Source organism: Gallinula chloropus (genome assembly GCF_964237585.1).
Source record: "Gallinula chloropus genome assembly, chromosome: 1".
Taxonomy (NCBI): Eukaryota; Metazoa; Chordata; class Aves; order Gruiformes; family Rallidae; genus Gallinula; species Gallinula chloropus.
In genome coordinates, this window is record NC_140085.1 from 85325143 (window position 1) to 85352256 (window position 27114).

General features: G+C 49.5%; 1 protein-coding gene across 1 annotated transcript; it reads left to right on the forward strand.

The window, feature by feature from the left end:
• Positions 1–1749: 1749 nt before the first annotated feature.
• Positions 1750–26759, forward strand: ACRBP (acrosin binding protein; the record flags this gene model as incomplete). Its single annotated transcript, XM_084273433.1, has 11 exons — positions 1750–1829; positions 11679–11824; positions 12591–12803; positions 17060–17178; positions 17274–17379; positions 17517–17946; positions 25147–25279; positions 25489–25668; positions 25775–25933; positions 26006–26092; positions 26646–26759. 11 exons carry the CDS (start codon positions 1750–1752, stop codon positions 26757–26759), a joined length of 1767 nt encoding a protein of 588 aa, XP_084129559.1.
• Positions 26760–27114: the final 355 nt, after the last annotated feature.

Genomic DNA, 27114 nt, shown 5'->3' on the forward strand with positions numbered 1-27114 from the left:
CTGGGCTGCGGGCGCACATTGCCAGCTCGTGGTTTTCCAGACACCCTGGTAGCTTGCTCCTTGGTGGGGTGGCTTTCACCTTGGAGTGCTTTGTGGCCAGAAACTCCAGCTCTGTACCTAGGATAATGTTAAGCTCCAAAACACGTACTGAAGATGTCTCTCCCTCTGTAGCGCCTGCAGGTAACCGGGGAGATGATCCGTACTGAAGCTCCTCTTTATTAACTGCGTTGGCATGGCCAGGAGATCGATGAGATCGAGTCTTCTTTATGTTCTCTGCTATGCAGGAGGGTTTAAGCTTTTCACCTGAAACATGATATGTTTCCCTCACTTGGGTAACTTGTATGAGGAGCAATTGGGCGTTTTTATTCCTGCGGTAATGAAGGCAAATCTCTTCTAAGGGCTCGTTATTAGAGCCAGTCGGGGGACTCTGTAGGTGGAGAGCAATGCCACCTTCACCTTCTAATTGTAGGTAGAGACCGTCAAAGCTATCGGCTCAGAGGCTGTTTACATTGTGTTTGTGTGGCAAGGTTTTGGTAGTGGAGGTGGCTGCAGGGGTGGCTTCTGTGAGAAGCTGCTAGAAGCCTCCCCACAGGTCTGACAGAGCCGGTAGCAGCCGAGCTCCAAGACGGACCCATCGCTGGCCAAGGCCGAGCCCATTGTCACCGATGGCGGTAGCACCTCTGGGACAACCAACGTACCTAAGGGGAAAAGAATGAAAATAAAAAAAGAGCAGCAGCTTTTGCAGCCAGAGAGGAGTGAGGAGAGGTGAGGAAGAAGTTTGCAGGCACCTGAGTCAGTGAAGAAGGAGGGGGAGGAAGTGCTCCAGGTGATGGAGCAAAGATTGTGAGCTGAAGCAGGCTGTCCCCCTGCAGCCCATGGAGATTAACGGTGGACTTGACATCCACCCATAGCCCATGGAGGACCCCACACTGGAGCAGGTGGATGCCCAAAGGGTGCTGTGACCCCATGGGGAGCCCGCACAGGAGCTGGCTCCTGGCAGGACCTGCAGCCTATGGATAGAGGAGCCCAGGCTGCAGCAGGTTTGCTGGCAGGACTTCTGACTCCGTGGGGGACCCACACTGGAGCAGTCTGGGCCTGAAGGTCTGCACCCCATGGAAGGGACCCATGAAGAACTGCAGCCTGTGGGAAGGACTTGCAGTGGAGAAGTTGGTGGAAGACTGTCTCCAATGGGACAGACCCCACACTGGAGCACGGAAGAGTAGGAGGAGTCCTCCCGCTGAGGAGGACGGAGCAGCAGAGAACATGTGTGATGAACTGACTGCAACCCACATTCCCTGTCTTCCTGCACTGCTGGAAGGGAGGAGGTAGAGCAATTGGGAGTGAAGTTGAGCCCAGGAGGAAGGGAGGGGTGGGGGGAGCTGTTTTAAAATTTGGGTTTATTTCTCATTGCTCAACTCTTGATTTCATTGGTAATAAATTAAATTAATTTTCCTAAGTTGAGTCTGTTTTGCCCATGACAGCAATTGCTGTATGGTCTCTCCCTGTTCTTATCTCGATCCACAAGCCTTTTGTTATACTTTCTCTCCCCTTGTCCAGCTGAGGGGAGTGATAGAGCGGCTTTGGTGGGAACCTGGCGTCCAGACAGAGTCAGCCCACCACAGTGGTGTGAAGTCTTTTGTTTGAGTGCAGGATGTGATCTGAGCTTGCAAATGGGCTTTGAGCAAAGTGCAAGGGTGATGGAGGATGCAAACGCTCCTCTCAGTGGTTTGGTTTTGATGGGATGGGACAATGGACGTAACAGCTACCATTAGCAGGGAGCTTCCTCGGAACTCTGGGCTACGAAGAAAGGTGTTTGAAGTGGTGGCCCTGTAACAAAGCTACTGCTGCTGAAGGGTAAGTGGTTTGTAAGTGCATGTGGTGCAGTGTGAAAGCAGTGTGAGCAGGCAGGGAAGTGCTGTGCACCAAACCAGCCAGGAGCTGCTTACTGCACAGGAGTCACTATTCAGTGGAGCTCTGGTTTGAGAAGCAAAAGTCTTGGGTCTTCTGCAGTCGGCAAAGGGTGCTGTGGGTGGGGGGAGTAGACCCGAGTGCTCCTGTTCTCAGGCTCAAGCCTGGGCACGGGGTTTCTAATGTGCTTCTTGAGACACAGAACTGGAACATCCTGAGGTCTTTCCATATAAAAGACCAATGAGCAACACCTAGACCGGCTTCTGATTCAGTGCCAGAGGAGTGGGTGGTGATAGGTGTGAATCATAATCACAGAATCATAGAATGGTCTGGGTTGGAAGGGACCCCAAGGATCATAGAGCTCCAACCCCCCTGCCACAGGCAGGGACACCAACCTCCAGGCCTGGATCTACACAAGGCTGCCCAGGGCCCCATCCAACCTGGCCTTGAACACTTCCAGGGACAGGGCATCCACTACCTCTCTGGGCAGCCTGTTCCAGCACCTCATCACTATCTCTGTAAAAAACTTCCCCCTAATATCTAATCTAAACCTTCCCTCCTTTAGCTTTAGGCCATTCCCCCTTGTCCTGCCATTATCTGCTCTTTTAAAAAGTTGAATCCCCTCCTCCTTATAAGCTCCCTTCAGGTACTGGAAGGCTGCAATGAGGTCCCCCCACAGCCTTCTCTTCTCCAGGCTGAACAAGCCCAGCTCCCTCAGCCTCTCTTTGTAGGGCAGGTGCTCCAGCCCTGTGATCATCCTTGTGGCCCTCCTCTGAACCCTCTCCAACAGTTCCACATCCTTCTTGTATTGGGGGCCCCAGATCTGGACACAGGACCCCAGATGGGGCCTCACAAGGGCAGAGTAGAGAGGGACAACCACCTCCCTGTCCCTGCTGGCCACCCCTCTTCTGATGGAGCCCAGGATACCATTGGCCTTACGAGCTGCAAGAGCACACTGCTGGCTCATGTTAAGTTTCTCATCCACCAGAATCCCCAAGTCCTTCTCAGCAGGGCTACTCTCAAGGAGCTCTTCTCCCAGTCTGTATCATGTCTGGGATTCTTCCAGCCCAAGTGCAACACCTTACACTTGGCAGTGTTGAACCTCATTAGGTTCCCCCGGGCCCATCTTTCCAGCCTGTCAAGATCCCTCTGGATGGCTTCCTTTCCTTCTAGGGTGTCGACCACACCACTCAGCTTGGTGTCATCCACCTCGATACCCCAGTCCTGCTTCTGTTCGATGAAGGGGCCCTTCGACCATCAGCACGGAGCACTCAGGGGACACGCAGCAGCTGAGGGAACACTCTGAAGGGGAGTTGCAGGAAGAGGGAATTTAAACAAAAACGCAGATGAAATCTGAGAATTTTGAACTGTCAAATGAAAGGACATTTAAAACTAACCTTGGAAGAGAGGGATAAAGGCAGTAACTCTGCAATATTTAATCACTGGGGGTGGAATCATCAAATCAATAGAAGCTGGAAATTACAAAGTCCAGAAATGAAGCCAGTGGGAACAAAGCCTCTAAGTGACAAGGCTAGAAACATAAGCAGCTTTTTTTAGAATGCCTTTTGTTTTTGATATAATTGAACATGGCACATGTCCATTACCAACTGCAGATAGCAGAATTGTTTGTAATGAGAGGAGGGGGAAGTGTTCTGTAAATATTTATTCTGTGTTGGGGCTGTTGTCATATGGGGATGATGTACTTCCTAGGCAAGCAGTAAGGAGGAATTTAAATAGCATCTATTGGGGCAAACGCTTTTTTGATCAGCAGTCTTCAGTAAATGGTGTTTGTCATCCTGTGAAAGCCACCCGAAGGTGTCTGTGGTCTGCTGTCAGGTTCTGGGCTGCTAGGGAAAGCCTAAAAGGCTGGAAAAGAGACAGCTATGTGCTGGTCCTTAACAATGTCAAGAAGGCTGCTGTAGCAGTCCAGGTGTGAAATACTGGAACAGCAAATTGCTTCTCTTTAAAACAAGCAAGAAATTCAGGAGAAAGAAATAAAATCAGTTTGACTGGAAGTAGCAAAAAAAGGTCAGTAAAAAATTACTACTCTTTTTTTTTTAATAGATCACTTTATTAATAGTTACCTGTGTCACTGTAGTGGTAGCAGGATCTGAAAAGTTTATTTCACCTGGAATTGAAGTGCATAAAAAGGGGATACACTAAGTTAAAGTAATCATGAACTCCTTTAAAGAACTGACTAGCTTGCAGATTTCCTGGAACAGCTGTCAGTGCAACATAAACACTTTCTAAAATGGAGCTGGAGAAATTGCCCTTTTAGAGTGAGTGGAAATAACCTAGCTGACGAGTAAAGTCAAGTCTGAGTTTCAGGAAGCTGTAGCTCTACAACATGACAAGAGGGAAGACTTCTGCCTGCCTCTTAAAGTTCATTTATTAATAACAGTTGGTTATGCACACAAGTGACAAGTGGATTATCTTGTCCAGGTGTGATTGCCCCAGCTGTGGACATCATTGCTAGGTAGCTGGACAAGCCCGGTTAATGAGGCCGTTTAGGAAAGTATATCCCTCTCTAGCGAGCAGACATGCTCAGCAAACCCCTGTCCCTCAAGCTCCACTGCCACCACGTCTGCTGTGTGATGAAACACAAACTGTCCTAGCTACGGCCATCACCTTCCAACAGTGGAACCACCTTCCTCATCCGTTCCAAACACCGCAAGCCATTGAACCAGCCCCATAGCTCAGCAACAGTCAGCCTTAATTAAGCACTGATAAGGTTTTGTTTACCTAACCACACACTCAAGAGCCGTGTGGTGGGCAGTCTGTTAGTGTGTGTTGAGAAAGTGGAGTAAGCCTTCTGTGCTGAAGCAGAGTATTTGAGGCCGAGTTGTACAGTGTATTTTGGTGGCATTCACTTAGGTTATCAGGGATGACTTCTTCTGAGACAATTACTGCATATATATAATATATATATTATATATATTAGAATTGGAAACGCTGATTGGAAGATACCTGTGGCAGCCATCTGCTCCAGCTTACACTTCAAAGCAGGGCTGCTGACAGCCCTAAATCCTAAACCTACCCATATATGCTGGGTTGCGAGATGATCTGTAGCAGAGCAAGCTAGGATAAGAAGCTGCAGTTGCCTGGCTCCACGTGAAAGGTGAAGATTGTAAGGCTTCATTCAAATGCTGGCCAAATCAGTCCAGAGAGCTCAAGTTGGCAGCAGAGAAGATAAACATTCCCCAAAGCCAACTTGATTATACTGGCTGAAAATAAGACCAGGTCCTCACAGGTTGTGTTAAGGAAGTGTCTTCGCCCTTGGTTTCCCACAGCAGAGTCCCAGATTTGAAGTCTCATGAGATAGTTTATTGGAGAAGTACAGTGGCCATGACAGCTCAGTCAGGTGCCTCTGCAGAGGGACCCTGAATGAAGAAACCCCTGCACAATTATACCCTTAAACTCAAAGTTCCCCTCCCCTCATGTGACAGTTCAGACCTGTAGCAATATTAGGGTCTGGGGTCTTCCTGTTCCTCGCTGGGTCCCTTCCTTGTCTCTAGCCAGGTCACTTCTTCTCTTATCTCTATGACTGCCACTTCTGCTGATGTAGCTTCCTTATCTTCCAGCCTGAATCAGCTCTGGAGCATTCTTTTAGTTAACCAGGCAAAAGTTCCAACAAAAGCTCAACATACCTCGGTCAAAGTTCACAGCTTGTGGCCCAAGGTTTTGGCAAATTCACCCATTTACGTTGAGCTTGTTATGCCAAGGCTTATGCCTGATAGTTACCTATTTCCCAACAGATGTTGCTCATCACAGAAATGCAGATACACACATTGTTGGGAAGTGGTAGCTACCAATGACATCGGGATCGCTCCCCTCTGAACAGGTGGAACGTCTGCCAAGTCCCAGAAAGGAGGGGCACAAAGGCTACCTACTCACTCACTTGGCTAGGTGAAATTTTAGCTGAAGCACAGCAGGACGTTGTGGTGACTGAGCCCAGACCACAACCCAACCATGGTGAACTGTCTTGTGCAAGCTGGTGACAGGAACGCTGATGTTCTGTTTCTCCTGGTGCGTTGGTTGGTACATCATTTAACATAGTCTGATTATCCAAATTTCTGAGTGAGTTTAGACCAAAGGTCCCTGCAATGGAGCAGACCTGGCTGGTTGGGGAGTTTCTGAATCATTGTCCTTTGTGTAATCAGTGGTGGCTCTACCTTTTCCCTGCCACGTGGACCAGGAGGACAAGCTGCACCAACACCTGGGGGCCGTGCGATCCCTGGCTGCTCTCAGGCAGCGGCAGTAAGCAAGGGAGACTGCAGCATTTGAAGAGTTAAAGATTGATAGAGGGAAATGAAATGTCCCATTTTTCTTTCCAAAAACAAACGAAGGAAGTTTCTCCAACTCTCTTGTCTAGTAGTTGCAGTATCAGAAGAAACATAGTTGTTTTTATCAAATAAAACGCATTTCATTTATAAAAATAGTCAAACACCTTGATTAATCTATGCTAATTTATGTTTCTTCTTCTGAATACATAAAAGAAATGTAAGTCTTCGTTTAAAAAAAGACATTTCTTCCCAATTCTTAAGAACAGGCAAACCAAAGCTCCTAAAGCCTAATATGAAAAAGTGCTCAGCAAGTTACCCACTTCAGTCGTGTTTTACAGATAAACAATTTAATTTCAGTGGTTTAGGTCGCTGCCATTGAAGAAATAACTCCTTCAAAGCTGAAACCAGGCTGGGAGGAGAAAAGGCTGGAATTATTTTTTACATACCGACAACAAGCAAGGAAAAAAATAAATGTGAGACCATGAGATTTCCTCATTCCAAAAGCCTGAAGGATCCATTCATGGGAAGAACTCATTTAGTTACCATGGAAAGATTTAGGTGGGAAGACACCACTCTGGAGCTCTGCAGTCCAAGCCCCTGCTCCCATTAGGGATACCTTCAGGCTTAGGTCAAGTTGTTTGTGTACTAAACCAGCCTGCCTAAAAGGACTAGAACAGTCCATTGAACCTCGCCGTTATGAACCCACTCTATTTTAGGTTGTATTATTAATTCAAGAATCCATTTTTAAATGCTGGTTTTGCAATCAATTAAATATTCTGTTTTCTAAATTGCAAGTAAAAAAATGCTTCATTAACTATTTCCTTACAAAATAAAATGTAAATTAAGCATCTGAATTAATGTGTGTCATACCCGTACGCTGCCTGTATAAACGTGAATAGATTAACATATGCACCAAGATAAATTAAGTGCCAGCTTTAATGTAAAGTCTATATTTATCAGGATATCAGTAAACCTACCAAAGTAAAGCACAACAGCAGAAGGGAGGTTATTCAGCCTGTGATTAAAGTCAGTAATTCAATTTGTTCAAATCAGCACGCCCTCTAACGCCGTGTCTGTGGACACTGGGATCATAGAATCATAGAATCACAGAATCGTAGGGGTTGGAAGGGACCTCAAGAGATCATCGGGTCCAACCCCCCTGCCAAAGCAGGCTCCCTAGGACATATCACCCAGCCAGTGGGCCAGTATCCGTGTCCCTTCCCATGGGGCCATAGCTGCCAGGATGAAAAGTGTTCAGCCTTGGGATCTTGAAGTAGTTTCTGCTCCACGGAACACCTAGAGCGGAAACGGAAGACTTTATGTGGCTGCTGTGCAATGGCTCTGATGGCTTCCAGGCTGTCCACTCCTCTGTTAGTACCGGCTGGCAGCTGATCTTAGTAGCCCAGGCACATTCCTGAGATGCAGCTCTGTATCTTCCAGATGCAGCACTGGAAGACATCTAAATCCATGTCCCGTCGGCACTGGGGTAGGGATTGCTGTCTCAGCCAGCAGCTTTGTTCTCCCACATCTCAGACTAACACTGTTCCCATCTTACACCTCTCCTTGAGACGTTTTAGAGGTTACGGTGGTGTAGCGCTGACGGTTGGACTGGATGATCTTGAAGGTCTTTTCCAACCATGATGATTCTAGGATTCCCCAATTTCCCCACCAGGACGATTGATCTGTGGGCAGACAGATGAACTCTGGCTCTGAAGCTGTTTTCTCTTGTGACTTTATGGTCACTGGTAGCGCCAGTGCACAGGGGCATAGACAAGGGACATCAGACATACAATGGGCAGTGTTGTAGGTGCCAGCACTGCTTTATCAGTGTGGCTCTTCTCTGCTGTCTGACTCCTCATGTGAACAGAGAAAACGTGCTCTTACGTGAAGCTGCTTCGCCCTCAAGTGAGACCCAGCTGTATCACCAACAGAGCTGCAGCCAGTGCAGGTACCCATGCAAGCCCAAGTTCCTGGGAGCTGACAGATCATTGCTGGTTGCTGAGACCAGAGTAAGACCAAATGCCCTGGGAAGTGGGATCTAGCAAGGAAGTGAGTCCCGTGGGCAAGGAAAGGCAGGGGACCTCAAGGAGAGCTGGAGTCATTGTTGTATGTTGTCATCCATGAAGGGGAGAGTGTAGAACTGTGATGGGCTTCTCTACCCATTCACAGTGCCACTAAGTGAAGGCATCACATTTTTCCCTTCCCTTTGATGCTCTGGAAGCAGTACATAACCTGGTGTGTCTCAGGGGCTCTGCTGGGCCCTTCCCTAGTCTGCCCTAACAGCTGCACAAGCAGAATTGCTCACGGCTTGGTCCACAAACAAAGAGCCTAGTGTTTATTTTCTAGCACCATGGTGATGTATAAAGCATACTGAGGTTAATGGCACCATTATGGCTGTAGCAGTATTCTGGTTTTTCACCCCAGCTAACATGACAAGACAGATTTATATATTTTTACCAGAATTTCCTTTCTGAAATCACTTCCTCCCCCCAACAGGCAGTTTTGGAAGCATTTTTCTATCACCTCTGTTTACATTTCAAATTAAGAGACATGCTTTCTAGGGATGCTCCTTGATAAGGCACTGAGCCTGGAATTCAGACCTGACCTTTGTAGCCTCCATTCTCAAGAGTTTCTTGAGGTGATCAGACTTACTTCCCTCCCGCTCGTCCCCACCAATTGACCTCAGAGAGCTGATGCAGTCTAGCACACATTAGCCATCGTTCCTTCTCCTTCATTTAAGGGTGCCTGGGTGTGCTATTTTTGTCTTTTCTTTTTTTTTTTTAAGCAGATTAGGCTGGTGTGCATGTTGGGGAACCATTCTATGCATCTTGGTGACCTGGGTCTGCTGTCACCCTTTCCTTGTCGGTCCCTTGCGCGGCAGAGCCAGGGCCTAGCGTGACAACTTGCTGCTACAGTGAGGCCGGCCTCATTTACCTGTATTTGCCACCAGTAGTCATGGCCCTCAGCTGTCCTGGCCTGAGGGTTGTGCACCACACACCGTGTATTGCCACAAAACAAAAAAGAAACAAAGGTTCGGGGGACTGGAACACTATGTCATGTCCAAGACGATTATATTTTTGGGGACTCCTCTTGATCATGGGATGTTTTCTATCAGCCTGATGAAGGAAGCAGCAATATAACACTTGCAGCAGAGGAAGAAGGGTCTGTGAGCCACGGTCCTGGGATTTTCAGAGGTTTTTCAGACATTCCAGGTACGTGGCTGTGTTTGTGGTGAAACATGCAGACCATAAAATAGTGGGAAGTAACTGAGGTATTGAAGACAACGAGGAGCTTGTATGCTGAAGGGTGGCCCTTCACAAACAAGACCGGCTCTTCCAAAGCTCAGAATCGACACTGTGATGGGATAGCAACATGGAAAATGCAGCTCTGCTTGTGGTAACAACAGTGAGTTGTTAACCCACTGTTACATGTACCTACTGCTGGTGTCAGGCATGCTGTAGGCTTGGGGGTTACAGCTGCGTACACCAGTCCACCGAGCTCAGGCTGGTGCAGGAACAGCATCCGTGGGACGTGCCATTTTGTGGTGGCTTTGAAAATAAGGTTGCAAATCTGCTTCAGTGCATGAATTATACAGCTTGTAACCCGTCATTGGTGGCACAGGAAATATTGCGAAATCTCTCAAAATATCTCAAAATCAGAAAATATCGGAATTAACATCACCCCCGCGCTGCGCACTACGGACACTCGCAATTGCTTGACACTACAGCAGGAAGCAGACATCCCCAGCTTGCAACGTTGATGCCTCCTGTCCAAACTACTGTTCCTCCTGTCTTGTCCCCATCCCTCCTCCAAAGACGACACCTTTTTTTTGCAGAAACTTTAAACAGAAGCACCCCATAGCCGGCTGGTACAAAGAAAGCTGAAGAGGACAGCAGTGCTTCCTGCACTCGCAGTCTCTGGCAAGTGCACGCCGCAGACTAGCTGGCTTCTGAATGCACTTGTGGGCTGTAAGAGTTCCCTGACGACTGGAACCAAATCCAGTACATGCCACAGTGCCTGTGATGTGCTAAGAAGCCTACCTGTCCTCACATCACTAACTGCCTTCTCTCCAAATACACAGCAGCTCCCCACAGGCACTGATACTTGTGCATCAACCAAGGATGATTTCTTTCACAGCTCCCTTCATTTTCTGTCTTGTGTTTGAGTTCTCAGCATACACCCGAGGACTCTGGTCCATTCATTCATTTTTCCAGTTTTCACAAACAATAAATCTCTTGCTGGCTCGTGTAGCCAGGACCTGTCAGACATTAAGAACACTGTGCAACACGCCACGTTGCTGTGCTTTCCTGGCACTGAGGTCAGCACTGAGTTGCCCTGGGAAGCTGCTCAAGTCAGTGTAACAGAACTCAGCCCGGGCCCTGCTGTCACTGAGGAGAAGAGGGGATTAGCAGAGTTGGGGAGCTGAAGGCCCTGAGTTGACTAAAATCAGCTAATAAGCAGTATGTCTCACGACATATTGGAAGACTAGTGACTAGATGATATAGTGATTCAGGAACTGGCGAAAATTTGTAAGCTGCAGCAGTGTTGCCTGTGTTAACATGAGTGGCAAGAGCTAGCTGGAAAACATCTCCTGCACACCGTGTTTGTAAGAAGCTGCAACAGCATCCTAAAATTCAATGCTGTTGTTGAATGGTCAGGCCTCGAGCTCCTCAGAAGCATTGCCTTCCAACAAGCCATCTGAGAGCTTGTCTCTTGCAAGGGATGGCAGAGCCATGCGCTGTAGCCATACACCTTTGTAATAGACTGCCCGGCTGCGGTGATTTGAGCGTGCACCTTGACAGCCGGTAGAGATGCTCAGGGTAGTGTCAGCAATCACATCTGCAGCACTCTTTGCAGCCATGACATCTGGCAGAGCTGCTCAAATCTCCGGGGATCTGTGACAGAAGCATCATCTTCATCAACATCCTGCTACGCTGTCAAAAACTTTGTCTGCTTTGCCTGCAGCTCCTCTCCGGTTCCGCAAGGGTGTCATTTCACAGCCAGGCTGAGGCTGGGAGGCAATGCAGTGGGTACACAAAGCCTCTATGCCAACCCAAATTCTGCTTATGGATGCAGTCCTTGGAACTGCTGTGCCAAGCGTTTTTCTTTCCAACCACCCTGACAGCTGCTTGCCTGCGATGGTTATGGTCTTGTCTTTGCCTCTCACATCAGAAGAGGGAAGCACCGGTGGCCCCAAAGCCTCTTACAGCGGCACCAGTCCTGCCTTTTGCTGGGGAAGGTGGAGCAGCGCTCCGGAGAGCAGCGCTCAGGGCACCTGTGCCAGAGGCAGAGGAAGACCAGCTGGTGCTTCTGTGGCTTGTTACGGGCTCAGAAAGCGGCACTCAAAGGCTGTGGCAGGCTGTTGGCAGCCACCATCGTGTCCCCGAGCAGAGGGGGGAAGCTCCCAAGTTGGCTCCCACTCCTCCTGCTCGCCTTGTTCCCGTGGTCTTGGTCCTCCGACTTGGTGGGCAGCCGGTGTCCCCTCAGAGCCCGCAGGTACGAGCTCCCTGCTGCTCCCCCTACCAAGCGCTACCGTTATTCCCTCCTCGCTCTGCGGCTGCCAGAGGCCCCACGCCGGGCAGGAGCGCTCCGCGTCCCTGGGGCAATCATGCTGCGGCTGCCCGGCTTGCTGGGTGAGTGACCCCATCCAGCCCCTACCCATCCTCCTCTGGCCACCTCAGAGTCCAAGAGCAGGGCTGGGGGCAGGACAGAAGCTCCTGCTCCTGACAGCCCCGCACTCCTGCCCTCCGTCCCTGACAGAGCCACCCCACCGGGGCTAACGGTCGCTGGAGGGTCTCTGCAGGAGCGTCCCAGGCGGCCACAGCTGGGTCTGGGGAGGGTACTGGGGGCGGGGCCGGAGGAGGGGCTCAGCGAAAGCAAAGGCGGGGAGGGAAGGAACGGGAAGATGTTCCCATGGAGGGGCTTGGGCCCTGGCAGCTCACAGGGTGGGCGCAGAGCCGGTGCCGTTACACGGGCCTGCGGAGGCACCGGGCGAGTGAGGCTGGGGCCCTTATGGGAAACAAATCGTAACACCTCCCCTCAAGCCAAACCAAACTCACAAAAAAACCCTAACTTTAACTTTTTTCTCTTTTTTCTTTTCTGGTTTTTTTTTCTTATTTCTTTTTCTTTCTTTTCCTTTTTCTCTTTGGGGTTTGTATTTTTTTTTTACTTTTTCTCTTCCCCCATCTCCTTCTCTTTTCCATTCTTTTCCCTCTTTTCCCCCAGAGCTCCTGGTTCTCCCAGGTCCCTGCCAGCAAGGGGTTGTGGGGGGACCTCAGGTCCCGGCACTCCGCTCTGCACCAGCAGACAGGAGCAGGCAGCCCTGCCAGCTACTCTTTGTTTCCACCCACCGCTTGCCACCATTACGGAGGATTGAATGCTATTTGCCTTCTCCCCCAGGGCTGCTGACCTTGCTCATGTCCTCCGTTGCACGACCGGTGCCTACAGTTCCAGGCAGCCCCCTGTCAGACAGAGAGTACAGGCTCTTCTTTGACAATGTGAACCCTCCCTGGAAGGCAGAAGTGGCCTGCCTGCTGCGCCAGATATATGGCTGCAACAGCCCTCCCATCTTGCAGCTGGACGAGGATGAGAACCATGGCCGTGTCCCCAAAGGTAGGGGCATCAGCACGCATCCTGTGGCAGAGGTGGACTTTGCACCAGCCAGAGAAGGGACAGCTGTTTCTTTGCCTTAAAATGCTACAGGTTTACAGGAATGCTGATGGGATGGGTCATTTTAGGATTTCTAGCGCACAGTTTGGCTTGGAGCAGGACACTTCCAGCACTAGAGCACCCTGAATTTGTGCAAGGCAGTTTGGGTTTGTGGCCTCTCTGGGCACCCCTGCCAGTGCTGCACTGCTTTCCTGGAGGTGTGTGTGGAGGGGAAGTTTTCCCAATGGCCATTCCTAACCTCCCAAGCAGGAATCTGTGGTTTTTCCCTCTTATGTTGTCTGGCACCATCAAGTGTTTAACTGTAGTATCCTGTAGCTTTCCTTTGGGTCCATGTGGCTGCTGTTAACTCACATCCCCACCTCCTCTTCACCCAGCTGAACAAGCACAGCTGCCCCAACCTCTCCTCATTGGTTGTGAAATGAAAGCCATGGCCACTTCGGTGGCCCTTTGCTGAGTTTTTCAGTTTTTCCACACTTCTGTTGGTGGGGTGGCAGGGGTAAAAAACTGGTTACAGTTTTCTGAAGTTTGTTGAAGCTCATCAGCTCTTCCCAACAGTTCATCTTACATCCTGACTGGCTCCTTCCAGCTTGATCTAGGGTTTAATGCAGAAGCTTGGCTCGTGGGCTCTCATGGGCCTTTAAGAAAGCTTGAGCTGATAAGCTGCTTTTTTAAGTGTTTAACATTTCAGGAGCCAAGAAACATCCCAGTTCAGAAAGCGCCATAGCAACAGCACCCTTTAAATCTCTGCAGTCATACTTTCCCTGCACCCCTGCATCAGAGAATTTAAGTGGCATAATTATATCTGTGCAGCTGAAAAACTTGGGACTACTTCTGTTGTATTTTTCTTCAGAGGAAAAAAAATAGGAACAATTTTCTCATAAAAAAATATGTCTTTATATTTAGCTATAAACGTCAATGAACTGAATGATCAGCCAACTCTGCTTATTTGGACTGCAGCTTGAGGGCAACTATTTCTTGCTTGTTTCTGCAGCTGTTTCAGGGGAATGGGTCCCACCCTGCATCACCAGACCCGGGGATGGGTTCTGGGCTCCTCAGTTGTTTGTGGGCACCTGCAATCCATGATGCCATGGTGCTAGGTGCACTCGGGGGCTATCCCTGGTTCCTCTCCCGGTGATGTCCAGCACCCCCGCACTGCTGCTGGGCTCATCCAGCCACTCTCCCACTGCTCCTGCCTTTGGAGTCTCCGCTGCCAAGAGCAGGAGCATCTGGGACTGACAGGAGATGGGACAATTTTGCAGGATGCCCTGTTTATCTTCCTCTTCTCCATCTCAACAGACCCATGTGGCAGACTTTATACCCCTCTGTGTTCTGTTTCTTCCAGTTTTGGGACTAGTTTAGCACCTGTCTAAATGAGTGAGCATCAGTCGTGTCTCTCGAGGTGTGGTGCTAAGGAAAGCAGTTCCCTTGTGTTTTAAACAGGGGAAGCCTGCACGTAACCTTTCAACCCAGTTGTTGGGGGTCAGAATGGATGTTGTACGATACTGATACTTGATAACGATGAGTGCATGCAAATATCTTTTCATGATGATGCAATTGTTAATTAATTGCCCTCCCCATGCTGGGAGCTCCTGCAGGTGGAGTTGGCCACATAGCACAAGGGGGGGGGTGGCTTCCTGACACTCAGCTTCCTGACACCCTGCAGCAAACACATGGGCAGAAGGCACAGAGGAAAAAAGCAAAAGATCATATTGATTAAACTAAGAAGCTGGTGCTAGGAAGGGCTCCCCTTGGCAACAAGGTCAGAGGGTTCAAAGACAGACAAGTGTTTCCACAGGGGAGATGAGCTGAGAGAAAAGAGGAGATGGAATCAGTGCTAAAGGAGGCAGGCTGCTCATCAAGCCATGTCATCAATGTTCAACAGGCTGTGGGAGAGCTGAACCATGTTGAAAATCAAGAGATAGGCAAAGAGAACCCATAGGAAACTTCATGTGTCAAGTTGCTTTATCATTTCCCAGATGAGAAATGAAAATGTACTTTTCTTCTCCCCCCCCCCACCCCACAATGGAAAGTTTCTATATCATCAGTGACTAGTGGGGTTCCCCAGGGCTCCATTTTAAGTTCAGTTCTTTTTAACATTTTCATAAATGACTCGTACACATGACTAGAGGGTGTCTTAAATGAATTTGCAGATGACACCAAAATGGAAGGAGCTGTTGACTCTGTTGAGGGTGGAGAGGTGTTGCAGAGTCTTGGACAGATTGGAGAGCTGGACAGTCACCAACAGCACGAAGTTTAACAAGGGCGAGTGCCAGATTCTGCACCTGGGAAGGGGCAACCCTGACTGCACAGACAGACTGGGGGATCAGACACTGGAGATCAGCCATGCTGAGAGGCATTTGGGGGTCTTGGTCAGCAGCGAGTTAAACGTGACCCAGCAGTGTGCCCAGGCAGCCAGGAGGGCCAACGGTACCCTGGGGTGCATCAAGCACGGCACGGCCAGCTGGGCCAGGGAGGTGACTGTCCCACTCAACGCTGCACTGGTGCAGCCTCACCTCGAGTAGTGGGTGAAGTTTTGGGCACCGAGTACAAGAGGGGCACAACATTATTGGAGAGTGTCCAGAGGAGGACAGTGAGGATGGGGAAGGGTCTGGAGTTGAAGTCTTAAGTGGAGAGACTGATGTCCCTTGATTTGTTCAGCCTGGAGAAAAGGAGACTGAGAGGAGACCTCATTGTGGTCTATGGCTTCCTGATGAGGGGGAGCAAAGGGGCAGGTGCTGATCTCCTCTCTTTGGTGACCAGAGATAGAGCCCAAGGGAACGGCATGAAGCTGCGACGGGGGAGGTTTAGGTTGGATATTAGGAAGAGGTTCTTCACTGAGAGAGTGGCTGGGCACTGGCACAGGCTGCCCAGGGAAGTGGTCACAGCACCGAGCTTGACCGAGTTCAAGAAGCATCTGGATGATGCTTTCAGTCACGTGCTCTGACTTGGTTGGTTCTGTGTGGAGCCAGGAGTTGGACTTGATGATCCTTATGGGTCCCTTCCAACTCAGGATATTGATTCTATGATCAGAGGAACAGTTTGTGACAGGAACACAAGGTGCAATATGCCAAGCCTGCCCGGTATGTGCTGCTAGTGATGTAGTCCTGGTCCAGGAGAGCCAGGCTAATGCTGGGGGTTAGCAAAGGGTTGGGCTTCCTCCCCTCCCCAAAAGCAGCAATGCTTCTTTGCAAGTAGTGACTGTGGGGTGGAGTAAAACACTGCAGCTCCTAGTCTACAGCACTGGCTGTGTCTGTCCCCCCCACATCTTGTAAGGGCTTCACAGGGCATCACCAAAGGACAACATGGGGGTCTGGCAGTTCCCTACAGGTTGGGCATTATTCTGGGCTGGTGGATACCTCAAATTCTACTTTTGCCATTGAATCCATGTGTTCAGCACCAGAGAGAAGAAATGTATGCAGTGTAAAAGGTGATGTACAAGCAATAGGCAGAAGAGCAGTGCAATTCCACTGCTAATCTCCTCTGTCTCAGGCAGCATTTGACCTGTCCAGTGAGTGCAAAGGGCTGGCTGTGCTAGCTGGTCTATGGAGCAGAAGGAGCACAAAATTACCTGCCTCCCGAAATGTCCCAGCTCTCCTGCATGGCCTCAGCTATGCTGTGATCACTGTAGGAAGAGCTGCAGCTTTTGAACCAGTACTATTGGCAGTGCATGTTTCTACAGGCAAGGGCTTTGCCAGCAGCATCTTGCCCCTGTGGCCTTTCGTCCATCACCTGTGTGGCTGGAATCACTGTCAAACTATTTTATCCTGAAGATGTTGTGTCCTCTGGTGTTCTCAGGTCCAGTTTGGTCATCTTTTCAACCCATCACATCACTTCTTGCCTTTTATTTTTTAAATCCTTCAAGGACTAATAGCAAAAGACCTTATCAGATCCTGGGAAGTGAAGGTTTGGGTCTCTGTGAAAGGGAAGATAACCATGTGAAAAAGGGCAGAAGGATGAACTGAAACCCTGGGTGGTTTGGAGGGAAAGTGCGTGTGGTACCTTGGATAGGAAGCTGTAGGAGCACCAGGCTGAGATCTCCACTCAGAGGGTCAGACAGTTTTGGCTTCCCCTTCAACCACAAGCTGCTCTGAGAACAGCCATCCCAGAGGTCCCTGCCTCTTGTTGTGTTCAGGCCAAGGGGAAAGATGTCTACACCTGTGGCATACTCCATCCCACATGTCTCTGTCACCCATCTCCAGGGCCGGTTTGCTCTGAGTTCCCGGAGGAACCGTGGTTTGAGACGTTCTGCCATTTTGCCCAGTACCGCTGCTTTAAACGCCAGTTCTACGTCAAGGTGGGGAGCGGGATTTGGGACAAGGTGGGAGGGACTGTCTCTGGGAGATGGAAGGGGTGGGGAGGAAGGGGAGACAATGCCGTGGGACTTGTCTTTCTCTCTCTCTCTCCTCTGCTCAGAGAATCCCATGTCTGAATTCGTCTCTTCAAAACCAGCTCCTCCCGACGGAGCAACCCGATGCAGTGGGGTCCTGGGCAGAGGGTGAAAGCTCCCCTACAGAAGAAGGTACGGATGCACCAAGCTGTGCTGGGCACCTTCATGTGCCTGCTGATCTCTCACAGCTACTCTTCCCCCAGCCGGCAGCTTTCTGTCTGGCCTCAGAAAGGTTTCCTCAGCCCTCCCATGTGCCTCTCTCTCCCCAGCTCCAGTGCAGGTTTCTGACTCGGCCACTGATGACCTGGTGCACACCAATGTGTACGCCCTGCTGAAGTATGCCTATGCTCTGTCAAAGCAGGAACCACTGCCAAAGAAGCTTCTCCATGACATGGACATGGCCACAGCCATGGGCACGCCAGGGTTGCCACAACCCCTGCATGACAAAAGGCTGCCCGTGCTCACACTGACCCCGCAGGTCCAGACTGTCCCTACCTCATTGCCTCCCGAACTGGGATCCCCTCCCAGTGAAGAGCAAACCCGGGAACAACGCCTGAAGAACAGCGCCTGGCAGCTGATCCACGTGGCCCTCGCCTTGGATGCTTCCATGGATACCGAGGGCTCTTCTCCTGACCTTGGCACCAATTTAGAGCCAGAGAGCACAGAGGATGGGATGCAGGAAGCAGTGCCTCGTGGCAGGTGAGGAAAGACCCATCTCCATTTTCGGCAGGGTACCACATTCCACCTGTGTGGAGCTGTCCTCACATGACAGCTAAGAGCCCCACCACATTTGCCTCTGCCCCAAGCAGCTGGTGAGCACAGACAGGCTTCCTGGAGCAAGGAGGGTACCGAAGGAGCCCCTCAGATGCCCCCTGCTCCAGGCACAGAGTGACCCATCACTGCAGGCACCTGACAATGTAACTGTCCATGTGTCCTGAGCAAAGCACATTTAGGCTGGGCCTTAACTGTGAGCAGGTTTTTATCCCATGCACATGTATTCCCTCACTGTGACCACCTGCAATGTGCAGTCGCCTCTGCACTCATACTCCTCCCAGCTCAGGTCTCCCAGGGTTCGGATGGCAAGCAGGAACAGCTTATTTGCTAACTCTGGTCCCAGGACACTGGAGTAAACGTGCCTTACCATGCTCCGTGCCTCTTGGTGTGCCATGTGAAGCAGAGGTTTCTTTAAAATCTGAGCTGAGGAGAGCTCCAAGGGGTGCCCCATCTGCACCCAGGTAGAGCAAAAGCAGCCGTGGGCTAGGAAAGAGGCAGGAGCACAGTGCCTTGCTCTGCACCTCTCTGCACTCTGGATCTGTGCATTGCTCTTTCTAAGGGGTTTCTGGTTCCCCTTTCTGGCACTGAAAGCAGCAGCATGCCAGTTCCACACAGGGCCCTGCAACAGTCCAGGTTGCCACAAGCCTTTTACACACCCTTCTTAGTTCCTCTGGCCCAGAGATGCTTTAGGAGCTTGTCAAACATCTTGAGGTCTTCCTGTCTGACCACCCCTGTGCCCAGGCAGCTGGTAAGGGTGAGCCCAAGCAGAAGAGACCTGCAAAAGGTCTTATGGTTTTGGCTCTTTAGTACTTTGTGGCTGAGGGCCATTTTCTTTGACTGAAATGCTGATTATTTTGCTTGCCAAAAACAAAAGAGAAAATGCTGCCTAGATGTGGTTTTCATGGAGAAGTCATTTTGTTTTCGCCCTGTTGCTGGCTGGTGGTATTCCTGTAAGCACACAAGAGCACACACATGAGTGCACATCTGTTGTTTCTATTAAAAACACTATACAGAACAACAGCTGAACCAGAGATCCCACTTCTGCGTGTAAAAATGTGTTGCATCATCTTGTTAAAGCTGTAAATATTCTCTTGCAAGGCTGTAACTTATGTCACCCTCCTTCCTAATACTGTAGGAGGCTTTTACTGCCCAGCAAATTTTCCCTGTGTTATGTTCTCTGAGGTAAAATTATATTTCTTTGAGGATGTGTTCATTTTCCCTGCCTCTGAAGCTGAGCCTTGCTCTGATTTGGCTTTATTGGGATTATTGAGGGACTGCTGTGATTGCAGATGTCACTCGCCATTCTGCTGCGGCTTCTGAGAGACACTAATGCTGACTGCGTGCCGGTAACCCGGCAGCCGAGCCCCATCAATCATGCTAAGCAAAGCTTAAGCGCCAGGCAGGGTAGGAAGGCGAGATAGACTACGGCTGTCAGCTTTGGGGTTCACCACATCCTGCCTCCTCTCGAAGGGACTTCAAAGCGTGACCTAAAAAGGGGGCAAAATGCTGTGAGGCATTTCCATTCCAGCGAGAGGAGCGGTGCTAGGTGTGCACAGGCCTGTCTTAACACCGGGTGTTAAGACAGTTGTGACGGGTACCCAACGCTGTGTTTGTGTCCAGCGGGGCATCCAGCCCTTCTCACTCAACCCCACTGGTGGCAGCTGCTGTGGTAGCCCCACCAAATGTCGTGGTACCTGAGGAAGCTAGCCGTGCCCTTCAGAGAAAAGCACAGTGGAGAATTTGCAGCAGGCTTTTGTGGTCTTTCTACTAAGGATGAATCATTACTGAGTGGGGGAAATGTCTCTTATTGCACTTTTATTTTCACATTTTAGTCCTTATTGTGCTTTCTGCTCCGCAATTAGACTGCTATTTATTTCCCAGTACTTCCTTTCCTCCAAGTTACCTGTATACCATGAGTCAGTTTTGCAACGAGCTAAAAAGAGCGGTGTAGCCCTTACATTGTAAAGCCTGTGCAACTCCGGCGTTCTGTGGCAATTTTTAGTGTCCCTTTAAAACCTCCACAAGCTCCGTCTCTGTTGCACCATTCAGCGATGGGTTTCAGCAGCTGAGTGTGCAGAAGGAGGTCAACCTCCCTTCCCTTCCCTGCTCTTCTGTTTGCACACAAGAATTGCCTTTGCCCTTTTTCCCAGGGTTTCCCGCTGTCGCGTTGTTTGTCTGCTGTGACCCCTACACCCCTCTCAGCATCACGGCTGTCCTGGATACAGACCCCATCCTCTTGGTATTTGCTCACGATTCACATGAGCCGAGATTCCCCAGCAATGCTGAGTCGAGTCCTGCCAGCAGCTGCACTCTCCTCCTCCTGCTGTACGCCTCCGAACAACCGTTCTGGTCTCACACGCTTCATCCCCAGAGGCTTTAATCTTAAACCCAGGCCCTTTGTTAAATATACTATCCCCAGAAAGAAACGCTCTCCTTGAATTATCACCAATCAATTCCTTTTCTTTTTCACCCTGGGTCTGGTGGTGCAGGATGGGACCTGTTTCCCTGACACTTCTCAGAGGCTTTCAGGAACTAGCTGTCATCTGGGGATGATGCAGACATATCTCTTTTGTCTGGTCAGTAAAGCCAGGGCCCAACTTAGTGTCTCTGTATTGCTACTCTGCTTGGCTAGCTATGAAAGTCATGACAAGGCATGTGGTCTTCTCTCCACCAGGCTAGAAGTGTGAATGCTCCCAGGCTTTTGAAGCTTTCAGAGTAGGGGGTTCCATGTCCCAGGAGGGGCAGAGCTAAAATCTCCTGTAATATTCTTCTGGTCAGCAGGAGAGAAGTACTTACAAAATACAGTTTTTCCCCCATTTTGTGGTCCTGTGTTGAGTTGTCTGCTGGGATTGTTCTATCAAGTACCTAGCCATCCTGCCTGTCTTCTTGGCATACAGGCCAAGGTCTCTTTTTCATTCCAAAACTGTTAAGAATGTCTTTTTCCTCAGTCATTTTAGTCTCCTGCAGCAACTGAAAAGTTTAAAAAGTGGTAGAAGACTGCTGTTTGCTCCTTATCTTCTTTTCTGTTGCCTCAGGTATTCCCTGCACCTCACAGAGCCAGCCAGTATCAGGGAGGTTCAGCAGCTGAAAATTAATGGCCCAAATCCTTGTCATTATGTTGAGAGGTGGATGTTGTTAACCAGCACTCGTGAGAGATACCGCTGAAGCATGCTTTATGTGTGTTGCTCCATGTCTTGAGATGCTAAAGCAAGACAAGCTTTTAGCCAAAGTTCTCTCTTTTTTCCTTTGAGCAGTTACTGATCTTGGACCACAGATCCTTTTTAATTGTATTTTTCCACACTCCCTTTGAAACATTGCCTTCCAGTGCTTGCTAGACTTTTTCCAGGGCAGCAGTTAGGACATTAATGAGTGGAAGTACAAAGCTTTAGACAGACCTATCGGTTTCCCTAAACCACTGATAATCTGCACATCCACAGACAGCCCAGCAGCATGTGGATCAGTGCAGGAGACCAGCAGTGCTGTCCCAGGTCTGTACCATTTGCCCCTACTGCCTCTGTGATGGGACACACAGCCCCAGCGCTGCTGTAAGGCGGGATATGCCGTAGAGCAGTGCTGGGGCACTGGGCATCGCCAGGAGAAGAACCAGGGGTAGCCCAGGGGCGCACTGAGCACCACCGCATAACGGGCTGCAGGTGTCTGCAAGCAGCTGAGGAGCCTGAGCCCCTTCCTTGGGTCTGGTGAAGCAGAGTAGGACCCATTCCCTTGACATCTTGTAGGTGCTTTCAGGAGCTCGCTGTCACTTGGGGACGCTGTAGATGTATCTCTACTTGCTTAGAGGTGGTAATCAACTCACAAATTTGCAACTATGAGGCCCGAAAGCCGTGCAGCAGAGATGGAGAGCAGAGATAGAGGAGGAAATGGATGTGATAGAGAGCACAACAGAATTTCTTGAGAACTTCTGGCTGATGACAGACCTCAGCTTCCTGGGGAGGGGGGAGCAGACGCTATGGACACGATCCATGTGCATCCTTGGCCACCAACAAAGTGTCGGTAGGTGTTGCAGAGGGATACAGGGCTTTCTGATCCCCGTGAGCTGGTCACATCGAATACAGTCTATAAATCTAAAGTTTGCCGTGCAGCAAAGACTCCTACCCACGTCTGACTTTGCATCTGTTCTGAACAAGTAGGTCATCAACACTCAGCAGATGTTCTATCGCTCCTTATGAACTACTTATGGAAGTACTCTTTTTAGAAAAGGCTGGAGACGAGTATCCTTTTACTGCCCCATTTGCCTGAAATCCTCTATTTGTATCTTGTTCGGGCTGCATTTGTTATGCCAGTACGTGTGCTGGAGAAAGCAATGTTAAACCCATTTATTAGCAGTTGTTTTCTAACTCTCAGGTTGTTATTTATTTGCTATTTTTTTTCAAAAAAAGTACAGCAAGCTGGGCAGTTTTCTTCTTTTTTTCTACCAGGGTGATGAGAACACCAGATCTATTCATATAATTTTTAATGACTGTTAATGTGCCTCTCACTTTACTGGCTTGATCATCCTGGTGTGATGAAGAAGCAATCAAATCACAACTTGCCACTGGAATAGCAATAGCCAATAATGACATATTTGTGGATAAATAATAGAATCATAGAATGGTCTGGGTTAGAAGGGACCCCAAGGTTTATAGAGTTCCAGCCACCAGTGTCCAGCTTTCGGTCACAGAAAAATGCCAAGAGGGTTGAATTGAACCTTAGACAAAATTTTCAGGTGAGATGAGCACAGATTTATTGCTCTAAATTTAAAATTTCCTGTTCTTCTTGATATCCTAAATGGTCTGAACCTGTACAGAGGAAACAAACGAATGAACAAACAAAAACATCAAAAAAAAAAAAGGGTCCTGTGAACCCATGGCGTGGAGGAGTGGACATCAAGGGTCCTACAGGTTCTGGAAGTGCTCTCTACAGAATAAGTGGATTTTGTTTCTCTTTTTTTTACTGGCACCTTTTAATTATTTCTAGCTTTGCCTGAAAGAGTTGCTCACTGTCACCTCTGTCCTTGGTTAGCATTCTTTTGTCCTCTCTGATCTGAGACAAACCTCAACAAACCTCTGACCAAGTTGGTCACAGTGTGGTACGGCGCAGAAGGAGCCCCACAGGCTTGCAGTACATAGATTTCTAGGTTTTCATCTCTCCTTGGTTTTTCAGTGGATGTGGTTAATGTGCTGTGGGTCAGCACCACAGCCAGTTGATCACATCTGTATACACAGAGTTTGCAGCCCGTCCTCAGTGCAATACAGGGTGGGGTGTTGGAGGAACATCTTTGCTTGGCTCGATGCAGGCTAGAGTAGCATCTGCTGCACTGTGGTAAATCAAGTTGACTGCAAGTTCTTTAAAAGAAGTCTAGCACTCATTATATTCTCTGTGACCAAGATTTTCCAGATTCTCTTGTAGTATCCAAGTGAGAGAGATGCCTTCAGAGATTCTCACAAGCTCATTTGCTGCTGGTTAATGTGAACTGTTCTGATACAGAATCACTTGCTTCCAACCCCCTCCAAGTGCAGAGCACATGCTGTGAGCTTCTTCATCCACAGAGTGTGACAGGGCCCAGGGATCTACTAAGGAGGTGCACAAAGCTTCCTTGGTAGGCCTAATGCTTCACACACATTCTCATTCACACCCAAATGCAGTGCAAATGACAAGCATCTGCAGGTTCCTGTGCCTCTCCCATGTCCATGGATCTGTGAACACTAATCACTTCTTACAGCTTGGTTTCTTGACACACTCTGTAATTGCAAGAGCTCAGTGGTGGGGAGGTTGTTCTCTTTTAACCTTCAGGCCTCTTTTTATTACTCTGCTTGTTCACCCTAGCCTTCTGGCTCAGCATGGGATGTGGAGCCATGCCTAGTGGGACCTGAAAGAAAAATAGGATTGTGTGGCTGAGCAATAGAGCCTTCTCCTAAGAGGAATTTGGGATATCTTTTTGAAGGCACCAAGCTGCAAAGAAACCTCCCCATTAGTTGCTTCTGTGCTAAATACCCTTTGTGTCAGGAGAATGCAGATAATTTCTAGTTTGAATGGATCTCACCCCAAATTCCAGTCACCAAAAATCATTACTCTTCCACCTGTAGATGAAGAGAACCTCTCAGCTGATCCCCATCTTGGTACAGATGTACAGATTGACAGAGTGGTCACCCAGTCATGTCTTTGGTCAGCTATGTAAAGCTTCTTCAACTTCTTGCTCCAGGTGAAAGTTTTCCAGGTCTTAGGAAATCTCATCTTCACAACCTTCTTCCAGGTTCTCCACCCCTATTTTATTTTTAAGGCCAATCTGAAGGTCTCCAAGAAGTTTTGGCTATTAGGAAAACTTCTCCATACAGGTTTTTATGAGCCTGTGGATTTTATGAGTGCTTTAACATAAGCAATTCTGCTCTTTTCTTACTTTCTGCCAGTTCAAAGTATGTTTATTTCCCATTGATTTTGCTTACAAACACAGAACACAAATATTTATTGAGCATTTTTACCTCTTCTGCATTGTTGCTGATAATTCACACCATCCCTGTCTAATAACAGTTCTGTACCATGTCTACGATCTCTACTGTCCTAAGAGATGCAAAATATTCTTATTGCCCTTAACCTACTGTCCTTAAATTTTCTACTTTTAGCTTCCCATGTCAGTCTGGATGAACAGTTAGTTCATTTTTACCAACTTTTTCCCCTTTCCATCAAATACATTGGCTCAAGCAGGAGGGAGGCTTAATAATTCATGTACTCCCCAACCGTAGGGGTTGCCTGTGCACTCAGCAGAACTCTAACAAACATCTCCTCACTGTGCAGTCAGATGGGCAAAACCAGGCAGCGGCTGCTGAGGGGCCCTGGGAAAGTTCTTGACGCTGTGCTCCTTGTCCAGTCCCTCTCATGTGCTCCCAAATGCACACACCCCCCTCCCCTTTCCCCCATAGCCTCCATGTTACACCAGTGTGTACAGAGTCTGCAGGGACCCCTGCTCCTCCGTGCAGTTTGGCCAAATGTCCCAGGTTTCTTTGGTGAGGGCTTTTTCCCATGCTTTGGGGTTGTTTTCCCCCCTTTCAGTTTTTGATGTTTTTTTCCAGCTTTCAACTTGTGACAAGAGACAGACCTGATTTTTTTTTTCCCCATCCTTTTCTCTGTCAGCCTTTTAGCCCTGCAGAACAACGAGGCAGTGATGATCCTGTGCTTTTCAGTGCTGGAGGGAAATTGTGTGTCATCAATAATGACCCAGGCCTGGAAGGAGATGGAAAGAAGTATCTTTGGATTTGGAGATTCGGTAAAGATACTGATGTCTATCTTTGACCCCCACTGTGTGCAGGGCTACCTTCAGTGCTGACCAAGACGCTCCAGCAGCCAGAGCTCAGCAGCACTGTCCTTTCAGATGCCACCTCCTGGGAGAAGCTGACCTGGGTGACCAGGGAGGCAAGGGGATGTTCTCAGTGTCCTTTCCCACCCTTCCCATCCTCCACACTAAATCCACCCTAGGTGTGTGACAGCTTCGGGCGGCATCACACGGACCTGTGTCCTGACTGCGCCTTCTGCTCGCTGAAGAGGGAACAGTGTCAGAACATGAAAACCCTGAACCGTGTTCGCTGCGATACAGGCAGCTTCCTCACCTACATCAATCCTCACATCTCAGCCCAGCACCAGGCTGCAAGCAACAAGGTACCCAGTGGGCTGCATCTCCTGCCAGCCTCTGGAGAGGAGCTTGGGCTGAGTGGTTGGGAAGGGGAGGAAGATGCACAGCTCATTTTGTCCCACCCCTTTGCAGACCAGCTCCCTGGAGCACCATGGAATGCAGTTTTTCCAAGGACAGACAATGCAGTACTGGTGCAGCCAGATGGCCACTAACAGCTGTGAGGACCCTCGTGTGACACTCTGGCTGAAGGCAGAGTACGCTGCCTTTCAAGACAGAGACTCCCCAGGCAAGGTGGGTGCCCAGTGGGTGCTGTCGTCCCTCCTTCTCCTCTTCTTTCTCTGGCCTTCATTCCCTTCTCCCCAGATCTGCGACTCGGACGGAGTTCAGCACCCCAGTTACTGCGCGTTCAAGAGCCACCAGTGTCTGCAGCTGACTGTCTTCAACAGGAAGGTGAGAAGCGGCCTGAGCTGCCCTTTGCACAGCCTTCTCCTCCATGGATGGTCCCTCCACAGATAGTCCCCCTTCCCAGTCCCCTCACTGGCCTCTTGCTTTTCCCTCCAGTAGGACACGCTTGGGTGTGTTTGGGGGGAGTGACAAAAAGTGACCCAAGTGCAGCTGACATGTAATTGAAGCAGTGGGATCTGCACAGATGCTGTAAGGCAACAGAGACAGCCACTAATTCTGAGACAGAGGAGCTGTGGGGACCCTTCCACCCACCAGATTATCCTTGTATATCCCTGCAGGAGAGGATGTCCCCCATCTGTGTACTTCCTAGGTGGCAACTAAAACAAAAAACATTAGAGCAGGACAGAGGACTAGCCAGCCTCTGAGGAGGAGCTATCATCCTCCTGCTTCCCAGCTGGTTCTCCCTTCTTCCCTCTCGTGGTCCCATCATCCCAGACTCCAGAGCTGCTGGGTGATGCTGTCCATCATGAAGGTCCCCTTTCCCCAGGGGAAGAGTGGGCACTAGTAGCAGTCCTATGAACTAAGGCTCTCCTTGCAGGTGTCTCATCTTGAGTGCCAGAAAAACAAGATCTACCGGGTGCTGAGTGAGAAGGAGGGAGAGGAGGAGGTGTCACTGTGGCACCAGAGATTCCTCAGCTTCACCACGGAGTGATGCAGGGTGACAAGAGGGTGCATGGGAAGCACGGGTCTCCAGAGCAGGTTTTCTGGGGCTGTGGTGACTGGATAGACTCAGACAGTTCTTCCCAGACCCCTTGCTGGCCAGCCACCTCATCATAGACAGATCTCACCCTCCAGCACCCACTCTGCACCAGCAGACCAGGAGGGGAGCCTCGCTTGACAGTGTTTCACTGTGGTGCTCGCTGGAACTCCCCCTGAAAACATTTTCTCCAGCCAAAGAGCAGCTGAGCATTGGAGAAGGCATCAGCCCTGGGAACCTGGATTTAGAGCCACTGCCCCAAGCATCTTTGTTTGAGATCCCCGGCCACCTCTTGCCTCCCACTCCCTGC